Source organism: Periplaneta americana, chromosome 12, assembly GCF_040183065.1.
Source record: "Periplaneta americana isolate PAMFEO1 chromosome 12, P.americana_PAMFEO1_priV1, whole genome shotgun sequence".
NCBI lineage: Eukaryota > Metazoa > Arthropoda > Insecta > Blattodea > Blattidae > Periplaneta > Periplaneta americana.
In genome coordinates, this window is record NC_091128.1 from 292179 (window position 1) to 307940 (window position 15762).

At 34.2% G+C, this 15762-nt stretch overlaps 1 protein-coding gene across 1 annotated transcript in view; it reads right to left on the reverse strand.

The window, feature by feature from the left end:
* The window catches only part of Tsp2A (tetraspanin 2A), an 89893-nt gene that overhangs the window by 4113 nt on the left and 70018 nt on the right, over positions 1-15762 (reverse strand). Inside the window, exon 3 of the mRNA XM_069840735.1 lies at positions 4985-5161. Within this exon, the coding sequence (XP_069696836.1) occupies positions 4985-5161 (177 nt within the window). The remainder of the gene's footprint in view (positions 1-4984; positions 5162-15762) is intronic.

A 15762-nucleotide genomic window follows, 5' to 3' on the forward strand; every position in this document is an offset into this window, starting at 1 on the left:
ATTTGTATTATTATTAAGAGATAGGTTTGGAAGTAAATCCCGAAAAGACGAAGTATATGATTATGTCTCTAGTTTTCCTACGTCTGTTTTCCAAAGTTTCCCATTTAAGTTCTTTTATCGTATCGTTACCATCTTCTCTTTTACCTTCAACAAATTTAGCTGCCCTATATTGGATTCTTGTGAATTTGTCTGCTACAATGAACATCAAACTGGCGCTTTTCGATTAAAAAAAGTGACATGTCTAGTAAAAAGTAAGTTCCACAGATTCTTACAAATATTTAAAGTTACTACTACAGCACTCTGTCCTTCAAGTTAGGTTTATGTGGTGATGATACATGGAGCAGAGTCAAGTACAGAATAAAACTTTTAAACTGGCAAGCAGAAATGTACAATGGAGAAAGCAATCTTGATAATATGACAATGTACGTAAAGCAGTTACTGTATGTGGCCATATTTGTAGTAACTCGACCTCTGGTTGGGTCTGTATCTGCTGTTTATCCGTAAGCGGGACATCGTGTCTAGGAAATGTTTTTATTGTACTTTCAGTTGTAGTCATTAAGTCGTTAACCCTAATAACGCCGCTTCCTTCGCAACTGTTTTACGGACACTGCATGCATTACGAGCCTTGATGTTCAGACTCGGAGTTCGATTCCGGTGGAAACTTGCGTTATAAGCTCGTGCTCTTCCCTGAGGAGCAATACGACTGCAAAGTTATCGACTTCTTTTCATTTCCGAAAGCTGCTGGAGTGCATAAATAGTTTATAGCGTATATAACTTGCATGTATTTGTAACGCTTCTTAAAGGATAAACTGAAGTTCTCTTCATCTTGATGACAGACAGCAAAGTGCTGCACGCTAATCTAACAATTACGTACACAGTATCTTCCTCCAGGTTAGCAATAAAAAGATATTTCAAGTGGCAACAACCGTCGGAGAGCAGCATAGATGTAAAACAACTGAATTTCTATGATTCCTAACCGTAGTACTTCTGTTTATTCAAGTAGAAGTATCTGTATTAGCGGATTTACATTATGTAATCATAGTAAGCCAATGACAGGGTGTCTCTAGGATTGGCAGATGGGGTTCAAAGGAAGGAATCTGAGATTAGGAACTTCAAGGGCTTGAGGCTCCGGGTGTGGAGTTTATTAGAAACTCATCTGAGGATGAACATGCCTCTGTCAAGATTGAGGCAGGATGGCCAGGCTATCATCATCGGAGTCACGAATGTTACCCAGTTGCATACATAGGGCGCACAGTTGACCAGTGAGTGCATCTGCCCCTCGAAAAGCAAATATCTGCTGATACAAGCATGAATATTTTACATCTTGATTACACAACTTTTAACACTGTATCACTTCGGAATATGTATAACATACGAAAACAAAAACACACACAAAATTGCAACCTCATCCAAGAAATTAAACTACAACATCCCATACAGAACAAATAACACTCTACAAAAACATCTCAACACACAAACAAATACAACCACACAGGCGTATACAAACTCAAATGTAACACCTGCAACAACATCTACATCGGACAGACAGGCAGATCGTTTCAAACACGTTACAAAGAACACATCACAGCCGTAACAAAATTAAAAAACACCTCCACATATGCAGAACACATCACAAATGCTAACCACACCTACAGAGACATCAACACAGACATGGAAATACTGCACATCCAACCAAAAAGCCAGAAAGTAAACACACTAGAACAATATGAAATATACAGACACACAAAAACACACCCCAACGATATTGTCAACACACAACTCAATTTCAGAACACATACACTCTTTGACTACACTATACCACAGGAACACACCCTCACAGGAAACAGAACAAGTGGCGCCAAGACCAACAACGACCAGCTCTGAAGATGACCATTAATAGGTTGAAACATGTAAACGAAATACGTTGAAATTTAACTCAGCAAAGTCTTACCATAGATATTCAGAAATTAATATTTGCTCACAAACAGCGTGCGCTGTTATCCTGCTGTTTATTTCTGGCTTTGTCTCTTCTGTATTAATTGGGGAGTTACACCCTTCGCTAGTATAAGTTTAGCATATTTCAAATTTTTTCTCAGAATCTATAAGTCTTCTCGAAATAAAAAAAAATTGCATGTTTGATAGACACTGTCTGTGCATCACTAAGGAATTATATATTTTTTGAAAATCTAGTATCACTTTTTTTTAATTTTTAATATATTTCGAGTATTTAGTTCAGCTCTGCAGTAACTCAAGAAGTGTTGAACATACTTCAATGAAACCTGGCATCCATGTACAGTTCTCCCATGTAAAGAGCATAAGTAAAATATTTAATGTTGAATGCATAGGTTTATTTATTTTTAAAACAATATTAATCAAATTTAGGGGAGAGCTGACTAGTATCGGACATCGAGTAATATCGGACAGTGCGTTTCTTTCATCTACCACAGTTGGTAGTACCTGAATGACGTGGTTACGTAACTGTATGTGACATCACAGAAACGTAACCATGTCATTCAGGTACTATAATCTGGTTGTAGATGAAAGAAACTCACTTCCGGTATTACCCGATGTCCGATACTACCCAACTCTCCCCTAAAAAATGTATTACCGTAGGTCTGCCTACAAAATTTAAAAGAAATGAAAAGAAAAACTGGACCAAAGTGTTTGATATTTACTGTACGGTGTAGATATGCTCATTAAAAATAGTTCAAAACAAGAACTTATATACAAATTCAAATATTTGAGTAGTTCATCATGTAAACGTTGCCCGGTTGAACAAAATACTCCAAAGATTTTCATAAATTTTAGGAAATAACTATTAGGTTTCCAAAACATTAAAATTGCTTAGCGATGGATAGAGAGCATACATAAAGCATGCCAATTTTTATTTTCAAAGGATCTAATGATTCTGAGGAAAGACATGTTGAAATTTTATTACAATTATACAAGTGAAAGGAGTGCCTCCCCGTTAAATGAGCGAGCGACGATTGATAATATGGTATACAGGATGTAACAGATAACTTTGAGGAACGTGTACTCGCTGATACGTCCTCAAGATGGAAACTATTACATTTCCACTTTATTTATTGTTTTGCAGAAATGAAATTTAATTTTCTAATGCATGTTCTGACTATTCAAATGCCATGACATTCACAGCATTGATTGTTCAAATCTGTCGACCAACTAAAGGCGCACTACAACAACACTGCAGTGTGACACACACACATGCAACATGCGCTTCTGAAAGGGACGCATAACGCGTGAAGGACATGTCATCGAGCTTAAGTTCCTTAACAAAAATGACCGTCTATGTATGACCTATCATTCCTCAATGTGAGGACCTGTTACATCCTGTATTATGATGTAATTGTATCTCTGTATGTACGGGCTATTCCATATGAAATCGATCAGTAAAAAACCTCGCATTTTTTATACTCTAATTTTTTCCCTACTTATACAAGGTGCTGAGGGGAGTGCATTTTCAAAAATATACTATCGAAAGTCAAACGGTTTTCGTACTATTGAGCGACAAATTTAGCGTATTTTATAAAAACAAGCCTCTTTCACGCTCAGAACTCTGGAACCATTTACTGCAGAACATTGAACGAGAGCTCATTTTGAAGCTGACATTTGGTAGGTTATGTTAAGAAGTAATCCTTATTTTTATTGTACACAGAGAGACAGATGATCTGATTTTACTTACTTTTAGGCTTTTTGCCCATTTGTAAAAATGTAAAAAAATATTGAGAATAAGCCTTGCATTATTAAGAGGGATTCGGCATTGTTTGCTTAGTGGCACGACAATAAGTTTCGAGGGTAATAAATAAATTATTTTCACACGCCTAGACTTGAACGGCGCAGTACCGCACGCACTGGCCGAGAGCTGAAGATAAGCGAGCGTTGGGCGTCATTTTACTCCTGTGTTTATGAAAACTTATGATAAAGCTAGCCCAGCCATGGGCTACTAGACGAAACATCACATGTTTGTCTCCTGGCCTTGCACATCTCGGCTAGCTCCCGCCTCACAGTCAGCTGGTTAGTTCACGCGCGTACTATTTATTTTCTTTATTTGATATTTTCAATACTTTCTTATGAACGATGCACCAGTAAAAATATGTTTATTTGAACTTTCAATGCGGAATCTAACTATATATTTTAAAATACTTTTTCGTGGTCAAAGGCGTCTTAATGAAGAAAAATCTAAATTTCTCCATTTCCATAAAAAGTAAGAAAAATCTGTTTATATCTCAATATAAACTTTAATTTCTCAGCATCAAAATAAACTATGATTTTGACCATTTGGTGAAAGGGTTTCGGAGCCACAACAGTTTAAAGTTGCAAATTTTATGAAAATACGATAAATTTAAATATTTTTAATTTAAACACTATGAAGTTTTGATGCCTCAAACTTTGCACAAAGCATTGTATCACAGTTCTCTACGTACAAAAAAGTTTCATTGTATTTAGAAATTGTAAGGTCAGTTTTCTCTATATTTCGGTCGATTTGAGATGGAATAGCTCGTATGTGTATGCGGGTGTATGCACGTGTGTAGACCTATGTATGTACTTATATAAGCCTGTGTATGTATGTTTGTGGAAATGTCCTTTTCTGGACTGGTGATGGTAAATATTTTATTATAAATGATGAAGAAATGGTAGAGGAATGGTAGGGGAAACGGTCCAGATTGAGGCTGCTGGATGTTACTTTTAGGGTCAGAAAATCCACGCGCATATGGAAAAATGACTACCAAAAAATTACCTGCAATTATCATCAATACATGGTCAGCGGGCATCACACTAACCGCCGGATTGGATGTTCCCAAGTTCAACCTGATGAATTTCAGAGGGAGGTCTGTGTCTTACATTTACGGTAGCGGTGCTTCTAGTAAAAGACTGACAGAGAGATCCGGGCAACATTTGTCAGACAATTCTCGCCCATTCTGAATAACCCCACCACCACCACCACCACTACCCGAGCTCTCACCGACTCCTGGACCATCCTGAGCACGGAGGAAGCGTACTCATTGTGGGATTCGCTGATGAGGCGCCTCATGCGGTCGCGTATGAGGGGCTGCAGCTTGGAGTCGTAGGTGCTGTAGTCCAGCAGCACGGCGGCGCCCGCGGTGCCCAGGATGAAGCACAGCACCTGCACGGCCACGAACTGCAACACACAGTGCATTGCTTAGCCTTCAGCCTTCTGTAGGGCTAAAGTTTAACAAATAATAAATAAATACATAAATACATAAATAAATAAATAAGTAAGTAAATAATAAATAAATGAATAAATAAATAAGTAAATAATAAATAAATAAATAAATAAATACATAAATAAATAAATGAATAAATAAATGAATAAATAAATGAGTAAATAAGTAAATAAATAAATAAATAAGTAAATAATAAATAAATGAATAAATAAATAAGTAAATAAGTAAATAAATAAGTAAATAATAAATAAATAAATAAGTAAATAAATAAGTAAATAATAAATAAATAAAGGAATAAATAAATGAATAAATAAATGAGTAAATAAGTAAATAAGTAAAATAAATAAGTAAGTAAATAATAAATAAATAAATAAATACATACATAAATAAATAAGTGAATAAATAAATGAATAAGTAAATAAATAAGTAAGTAAATAATAAATAAATAAATAAATAAATAAATGAGTAAATAAGTAAATAAATAAGTAAGTAAATAATAAATAAATGAATAAATAAATAAGTAAATAAGTAAATAAATAAGTAAGTAAATAATAAATAAATAAATGAATAAATAAATAAGTAAATAAATAATAAATAAATGAATAAATAAATAAGTAAATAAGTAAATAAATAAGTAAGTAAATAATAAATGAATAAATAAATAAGTAAATAAATAAGTAAATAAGTAAATAAATAAGTAAGTAAATAATAAATAAATAAATGAATAAATAAATAAGTAAATAAATAATAAATAAATGAATAAATAAATAAGTAAATAAATAAGTAAGTAAATAATAAATGAATAAATAAATAAGTAAATAATAAATAAATAAATGAATAAATAAATAAGTAAATAAATAAGTAAATAATAAATAAATAAATAGATAAATAAATGAATAAATAAATGAGTAAATAAGTAAATAAATAAGTGAGTAAATAATAAATAAATGAATAAATAAATGAATAAATAAATAAGTAAATAAGTTAATAAATAAGTAAGTAAATAATAAATAAATGAATAAATATGTAAGTAAATAAATAATAAATAAATGAATAAATAAATAAGTAAATAAGTAAATAAATAAGTAAATAAATAAGTAAGTAAATAATAAATGAATAAATAAATAAGTAAATAAATAAGTAAATAATAAATAAATAAATGAATAAATAAATAAGTAAATAAGTAAATAAATAAGTAAATAAATAAGTAAATAATAAATAAATAAATAGATAAATAAATGAATAAATAAATGAGTAAATAAGTAAATAAATAAGTGAGTAAATAATAAATAAATGAATAAATAAATGAATAAATAAATAAGTAAATAAGTTAATAAATAAGTAAGTAAATAATAAATAAATGAATAAATATGTAAGTAAATAAATAAGTAAATAATACTTTAAACTCAACGGCAATATCATTAATATTTGCATCATTTTCAAGGCGTTGGTAAATATTTACTTTGTGAGAAATACTCAGACGTGAACGTTTTGTGATATGGTGCCTCACCGGTATGCGGGGGCTTGAATCCTCGTCACAACAACACGTTGTACTGTTTTGCTGCTTTCTTTCGACTCAAATGTATTCTATTGAATCGACGGAGCAGTGTATTCAATATTCATGGGTTTCCATATCACCATGACGTGCCATTCGTTTATGCTTATTTCTAAAATAGTAAAATGTGCTGGATGCAACTTCTACTGGCTCAAAACTGATATTGCAAGGTATTTGAATTGAACTTGGGAGAAGTGTATACAGCAGATCTTCCAATACAGGAAAACATTTACTATGGCTTTGGGCTTCCATTTTTGCAAATAAAGGTACAGATAATTGTTTTGCTGATGGTTTCGTTGTTGCGGAACAAATATATGTAGGCTAACATTATAAAATGTTTTGGACGGACGCCCCATTTCCACCCAGCCTATGGACAAACCAAGATTCCATATGATGCAAGGAAACGACTAATGCGTACAGTCATTTTATGATGATTTGATTTCGTATTTTGTCATTGTAATTTCAACATTATTGTTTTCTTACACACCTCTGCAATCTTGACTCTACGCCTATATTAAAGTCACACAGACAAGAAAAGACTAGTGGAAGAACTGCAATAATATATAAAAAATAAGTAACGACCTAAGTGACTTGTACGAGAGGCGTGTAAGACGGGGAGACGGCACTGTATACTAATAATGTGAAGTGCCGCCTCAACGAAAGGTATATTGCTTGAAGACAAATATATACATTCATATTAATATCACGAGGAGTGCCTGTAAGAAGAGTGGCAATTACTTTCACATAAGTGAGTGGAGGAATGAATAAAGACTAAAATATCCCGCTTGGTTTTACTGAGAAGGTTTCCTACGAAAACAAGATATTAGAGAGAGAATGAGGTTTCCTTTAGCATTTTTCTTTGCCTTATTACGGTTTAACGTGATTCTTGCATCCCTGTAGTTCGTCTTCCACTCTTGATTCTCTTACGTAATGTTCATCCCTGAGCTATTTTCTTCCGAAATTCTTTTAACATTTTTACACAATCTAAGTTGTTTCAGCATAATAATTTATTGAGCTTTTTACATACATTTTATCTAAAACAACTCATTTTTAATTTTATATCTCTTAACATCACTACGTATCTTATTAGAAAATTCACTTCTGTTGTCATCCATTTTGAATTATGTTTGACGTGCCTACGTCTTTATTGGAGGTTCAAATCGGAAAATGCCACTTTCGTATATAGGCTACCCGCTACAGCCACTACAGATGACAGCGATCTGCAGCAGGATTGCTATGCAACACGAGGCAGTGACGTCATATTCTGAACAAACAAATAAAAGCATAGGACAAGTCCATCTCATACGAGGTAAGAAGAGTCGAGTTGCTTTTTTCTTAGTGTGTTATTTTACGACGCTGTATCAACATCTCAGGCTATTTAGCGTCTGTGTGAAGTGAACGTGAAATCAGTCCTGAGTCCAGAACCGATAGTTACCCAGCATTTGCTTATATTGGGTTGAGGGAAAACCCTGGAAAAAACCTCAACCAGGTAACTTGCCTCGACCGGAATTCGAACCCGAGTCACCTCGTTTCGCGGCCAGATGCGTTAGCCGTTACTCCACAGGTGTGGACCTCGAGTTGCTAAATAACTAAGTATAAAGTAATCTAACGTAGTCCAGGCATTAACATTATACAGCATAGTATCAATAAATAGGTTTTAATATACAGCAAGGTACCATTTAATCTTCATAATCCTATCATAAAAATTAAAGATAACCTACCGTAGAATTAACAAAATAACAGCCCAAAATAAACCTACCGTAGAATTAACAAAATAACAGCCCAAAATAAACCTACCGTAGAATTAACAAAATAACAGCCCAAAATAAACCTACCGTAGAATTAACAAAATAACAGCCCAAAATAATGACGACGTAGTAATGCAATCGACGGGTATTAAAAATCCCTTGTCGTCACTTCTCATTATGCCATATTTCTTATTAATACGTATGCTGGTAGGTCTATGCTTCAAAACTTATTTTCTTGAAAATGGCAGGCACTGTATGTAGCGATTCCTCTATGTGTATTAATGGATTCATCTTCTGCGTTTAATTCTCCTGCTTATTTTTCCATAAGCGACATTGTTTTCTACTAGTCTATTAAAATAATAGGCCTATTTAAAAGTTTCAAACTGTTAACGTCATTGAGCACCAATGCAAATCTGAGTCAAGAAAAAAATTAATTTGCAGTTGAGCAATAGTAATTTCTAAGAAAGGCAAATTACATTTGTGCGAGATCGTGCGTATTTGCTTGGTTTCCGCACAAAACCAAATCCGAGGAAAGTCTAAAATTTCACATTTAACCTAACACACATAACAATTTCCCTCTTCTTACCGCTTAAGTGACATATTGATTTTACTGCTTTAGGCTTTTAACATATTATTTTTAGAGACGTTCAGTATAGTAATAATTATAAATTGGAAACTTACCACTGCAATTTCACATAAATTGCACTCTTAATTATTGTTTTTAAATATTTGAAAAAATTAAGTAAACTCTACAACTCCACTAAAGTTACTGCATTCGTGATGCAAGTAACATTAAGGAAGCCGTGAAAAAATCAACAAGATTCCAGACTCATCATAGACTGGGGAAAAAAAAAAGACAGACGTATATCACGGCCTACTGGAGTATAGTAAACACAGAAAACATTTTAAAGCAACAATGTTGAAGAGAGATATTTTTGTTTTGCAAATTTGCCGTCATTAAACAGAAATCAAGATGGAGATTTCATTGCAACTAATTAGAAATTCCTCTTTCAGGTATGTAATAAAGGATCTTCGCACAAAATAATGTACGATACACGAGCGGTATGTTTTGTTTCAATTCTCGGAAATTAAAAAAGCTCAGCTACGTTCCGTTTTTTCAAACTTTTCCTCGAACATGAAAACTTCAACATACCGCTCTTGTAACGCATATTACTATTGCATACCCATACTGCAAAGCGTCTTGACGAAGGCAAGTGGTCGCCGTTTGCAGGTTGGAACGTTGCGTACGTTCTGACGTGCAGTTTCGGAAGCGTCTGCGTCTCAAGAAGCTTCTTTCCAATTCGCCTTTGCGTTTTATCTCGCTTATATTGTTATTGTTATCTGTGGGAAAGTACCCACAGTACAACTGCATGGTGGCAAGCTGCCATTGAGCCAGCTAATATAACAAAGTGGGTCCTTTTTATATAGCAGAAGAGAGAGATGCTACAAATTACCGCAGTCCTTATAAATGTCATAGACATGTATTGATAAACAAAAAATGTGCAATAGCCACAAGTAAGCTAATAAATTTTAGTCTAAGTGTATATGCAGCCTCTACAAATACGCAATATATTAGATGGCAGTATTCCAGTTAAATGGAATTAGCAGAGAGCATAATACCAAAATAGAATAAAAAAGTAAGGGAATTTTATTGAAGTTTTCCATCTTATAATAAAATAATATTGATAACAGTCGATTAACCTTTTAAATATGGAAGATATGGCCTTACACAGAAAACTACCGGGTATAACAATGAAAATTTCCAAGTATAGTCCAGGTCAGCTTACTTCATACCCTAAGGGTGAAACCTAACCATTTTTCTCCCATTACTACACATGCTAGTGGGTTGTGGTGATTTTATAGTTTGCAGGTTGAATTTTCTTTTGCCAACTTCGTTTCGAATTTCGATACTGACAAATACTACAAATGGTAGTGATTTTGTAACTGATATGTTGGCAGCTGAGACAAATGTTTCGGTACTGGAGTTCCATGAAATTGAAATTGTACTAGATTTCTGAGCCGGTTACTGGAAGCTAGTGAAATTTGAACATACTAATAATTGATTAATATCAGTATTAATATTAATACAATGTAGTTATTTTATGTGATGCGTTGTGGTTATAATTCAAGACTATAGTCAGGTAAGTTTTCGGAGTTAATACTAATAATTTCATGTGGTCAAATAAAATGCATTTTTAGGTTAGATCTCGTGAGTCAATTGTTTATTCAAATAAATGAATTTCGTATTGCCAGAGTTGACATGATGATCCCTTTCCCGTATAGTTTGCCTACGAAAATATGTTACAAATTATTGAATTATTTAGAATAACATTCCAACGAAAGTACGGTAAGTAATTAAATAATTTAGTACGTAGGATCGTTTGATATCTGGTAACAGTTGGCAACACTGACAAGACGGCAATATTTGCTGTTTAGGAACTGTTCTTGTGTGACCCTCACTTTATACGTGGGTCACCAGACGTCCGTTGAGTTACCTTGACAATGACTACCGCGGACCCGAGGTGGGGAGTTGTTTTGTGGTAGACAAAGGCAAGGTTGTTAGGGTTTTCTCAAGGATCTCCCATTTTTCTGCCGTAGTTTCACCACAACACCACTTTCATTATCATCATCTCCGTCTCGAAAAATAGAGATTGCTTGTGTTTGTGTGAACGTTTGATACGGTGGGTGTTCTTCGCCATTTGTCCAGAGATATCAAATAGACAACTCATAGAACTATACAAGAGACCCCGGACTGAGGGGTGCAAGAAAGAACTTGCTTCCTGGAGGGGATATGACGACCCTCTTAGATCTGTGAGGTACGACAAGCAAACACCAGACATGCGGTACAGGGATTTTATGAAGGGGAATTCTTACTGTAGCGCATGGTGGAGCCAGCTTAGCCGGGCAACAAAATCGGCGTGCAACTCATTTCATCACGGATGCACACAAGCATGTCCCGCGCGGTAAGCACCTCGATCTCCGCTGCGACCGTCTTCCTCCGCAGGTTCCGATCTCACACTTATCTATATACTGATCTCTTGTATTTCATCGCATGTCTCTGCTTCCACTCTCTCTGTATGGGAGTTCCATTTACCTCTACCTCAACTTCTACTGAATTACTATGTCCTTCTTTCTTTAAATGATTCTTCTGTACCGACTTAAGAGGCGCATATCTGATGCTGCATTCTGCAGATGTCCTCAGCACTGATCTCAAATTTTCACTGTCATTACAGTAGAGTATTTAATGATGTTGACTATATCTCGTTTTGACTTTCTGTGTTCTATTAATTATAGACAATAAGTAAGTAAGTAAGTAAGTAAGTAAGTAAGTAAGTATGTAAGTAAGGAAGTAAGTAAGGAAGTAAGTAAGTAAGGAAGTAAGTAAGGAAGTAAGTATGTAAGTAAGTAATAAGTAAGTAAGTAAGGAAGTAAGTAAGTAAGGAAGGAAGTAAGTATGTAAGTAAGGAAGTAAGTATGTAAGGAAGTAAGTAAGGAAGTAAGTATGTAAGTAAGGAAGTAAGTAAGGAAGTAAGGAAGTAATAAGTAAGTAAGGAAGTAAGTATGTAAGTAAGGAAGTAAGTAAGGAAGTAAGTAAGTAAGGAAGTAAGTATGTAAGTAAGTAAGGAAGGAAGTAAGTAAGTATGTAAGTAAGGAAGTAAGGAAGTAAGTAAGGAAGTAAGTAAGTAAGTAATGAAGTAATAAGTAAGTAAGGAAGTAAGTATGTAAGTAAGGAAGTAATAAGTAAGTAAGTAAGGAAGTAAGTAAGGAAGTAAGTAAGGAAGTAAGTGAGTAAGGAAGTAAGTAAGGAAGTAAGGAAGTAAGTATGTAAGTAAATAAGGAAGGAAGGAAGGAAGTATGTAAGGAAGTAAGTAAGGAAGTAAGTAAGTAAGGAATTAAGTAAGTAAGTGAGTAAGGAAGTAAGTAAGGAAGTAAGTAAGTAAGGAATTAAGTAAGTAAGTAAGTGAGTAAGGAAGTAAGTAAGGAAGTAAGTAAGTAAGGAAGTAAGTATGTAAGTAAGTAAGGAAGGAAGTATGTAAGGAAGTAAGTAAGTATGTAAGTAAGGAATTAAGTAAGTAAGGAAGTAAGGAAGTATGTTAGTAAGGAAGTAAGGAAGTAAGTAAGTAAGGAAGTAAGTAAGGAAGTAAGTATGTAAGTAAGTAAGGAAGTAAGTAAGTAAGGAAGTAAATTACTTATATACAAATATTTAGGAACGGTTTACTCTCGTTTATGTCAAAAGTTATCCGTATTATGGAGGTCCAAAGGATGGCTGGAAGTTAAAGTTCCCACTTTTGCAGCCAATAGGCATTAGTAGCAGTAGGGATATCGGTCCTACGTGCCATATATAACATCAAGAGTCAACCTCAAGGACATAGAGCGGCTGACAAGATTAATAATTAGAAAAAATCAATGACTTCATTGGGAATCGAACCAGCGACGTTTTACTCCGTAGACTAGTGATTTAACCGCTACGTTACCCTATGCAACCTACTTGTTATGATGCATTTTTCATTACAGATGAAAGCTGAGCTTGCTCTTTTCGAACTCATGGGACATTTCCCATACAATGGCATACTTCTGTTCTTCAATGAAAATTACAGAAGCGAGCTTGTATACCTTAAAAATCTGAATAAGCGAACTTTAAAATTTCATGAGCTACAAAGCAGAAATGTGAGTAGCTGTATTTTCAGGTATATTCATACTTCCCGGTTTGCTTAAGTAGCCTGCATTATAAAATTGAAAGTCTTCGAGGACGGTAACAAATTCTTTATTGACTTGGAAAACTAAACAAAATTAATTTAGAAAGAATGTGAGAAATTTGGACTTCTTTGTATTTACTGGACAAAGATAAATGTTAAAGAGTTTACATGATCGGAGATTTGAATGAGAGATACTCTGTCAATGCAGCACACTGCACTTCCATTAATACTGTATGTCACTGTTATTGTGGTTCAACGCCTTCTTAAAATTTTGATGACCATGTAGGAGTCTTCAAAACCTCCTCAACAACGTTAAGACCTGATTCGATCAAAGGAGGAATATCATAGGACAAACAGCTCTTCGTGAGAATCAGGAAACTCAGGAAGCAAAGCTAATTTTCCTTTTCCTATGCGCTAGATAATAGTAATATACGTTACAAGAGCGGTATGTTGACGTTTTCATGTTCGAGGAAAAGACTGAAAAAGCGAAACGTAGTTGAGCTTTTTTAATTTCCGAGAACATGAAAACAAACATACCGCTCGTGTATCGTACATTATTTTGTGCGAAGATCGTTTATTACATACCTGAAAGACGAATTTCTAATTAGTTGTAATGAAATCTCCATCTTGGTTTCTGTTTAATGACGGCAACTTTAGAAAACAAAAATATCTATACTCCAGCAGGCCGTGATATACGTCTGTCTTTTTTTTCCCCCAGTCTATAAATGCGAACTTAAAACAAACGGTAAGGTTATGTAATGATTTATTTTTCATTTTAATATTTTAACAATATTATTTATATAACATATTGTAGTAATAACATCGGCATCTGGAGTCTTGTTGATTTTTTCACGGCTTCCTTAATGTTACTTGTATCAGGAATGCAATAAGTTTCGTGGAGTAGTAGACTTTACTTAATTTTTGCAAATATTTAAGAACAATAATTAACATTGCAATTTAGGTGAAATTGCAGTGGTAAGTTTCCAATTTATAATTATTACTATGTTAAACGTCTCTAAAATAATATGTTAAAAGCCTAAAGCAGTAAAATGAATGTCGCGCTTAAGCGGTAAGAAGAGGGAAATTGTTATGTGTGTTACGTTGGGAATACTGAATGTGGTATTTCACACTTACCGCGTATTGGTTCTGTGCGGAAAACAAGCAAATACGCACGATCTCGCACAAAAGCTTTTTTGTTTCAGAACAGTAATGTACGTAATTCTATATTGTTCCGCGCATTCTTTTAGACATGACATTCCTGTCGACTCGATGCTAGCTGTTTAGTCATTGGCACGACGTTATTAAATAATTTAACAACTATAATAAATGTGAATAACGCGGTCATCGGCCGAGATAAAAGGTCTGTAATTTGTCATAAATGCGATGTGGGAACGCGCTTGATTGACGTGTGGAACGCATCTTTTGATATTTTATTTCTGTATTTGACGTTGATGGAGAGGCTTGTACGGTAATCTGGCACTATCAAAGTGGGATCCTACAGTCAGCCGTAAGTGTGGATAGTCACTTCACTAAATTTTCGTGTTGTACAAAATCCTTGCTTTAACTACGAACTGTGGGAAAGCATTCAGCTGTGTTATAGTAAAACAACACGGCAATCTGTGACTGAAATGTTGCGTAAGTATTTTTTTATTTGACTTGACTTATAAACATGACACGGAAAGCATCTTAAGGCTGGTTCACAATAAACCGGGAACAGAAACGACAACGAGAACGAGAACGGAAATATTGTTAAAATAAAAGTATTTAAATGTAAGCATTCACAACAGTTAATTGTGAATGCTCACATTTAAATACATTTATTTTAACAATATTTCCGTTCTCGTTCTCGTTGTCGTTTCCATTTCAGGTTTATTGTGAACGAGCCTTTACAACTCACTTTTACCGTAATAATAATAGCCAGGTCATTACAGTTGACGAATGAGGTTTGCAATTCCATTTTAGGGGGCTAATCGAAACCTATATTTTATGACGGAATTACTATTAAAACTTGGTCGATACTCCACACTACTTTACAAAAAATTCGCATTTTTTTTTTCAATTCCATAAAATCCACAATCACAATTTTAACACAAAATGTCTTTTTAGTTTTTTTTTTTTCGAAAAGACGAAAATTATTACATTTTTGTTCCTTATATTTCCAGAACTGTACAGTATGTAACTTTATACAGGGACATCATTTTATTTTACTTCAATTTTTATTGTACCTGAGTTTTTTAATGTACTTCACTCCCAGCCCTTCTACTAATGAAGTTCCAACTGTCCTTCACACAGAACCAAGCCGCATATAGTAAACAGCACTGAGTTAGTGAGTATAGTACGTTCCAGAAATATCTTCGCGTTTTCCAGTGACGAAAGAGCTTTCAATATTGAATCATATTTTCGCACAGGTACTGTCCGTTTACCTACGTCGCATACCGATTTCCCCCACCTGCTTCTGCTCCCCCCTCTGTAAAAGCTGGGCTGTCTTAGCTCTTTTCTAAAAACATTAATTTCTGTTAGGAATTGGACGTTTACGTAATATTATACTCGTACAG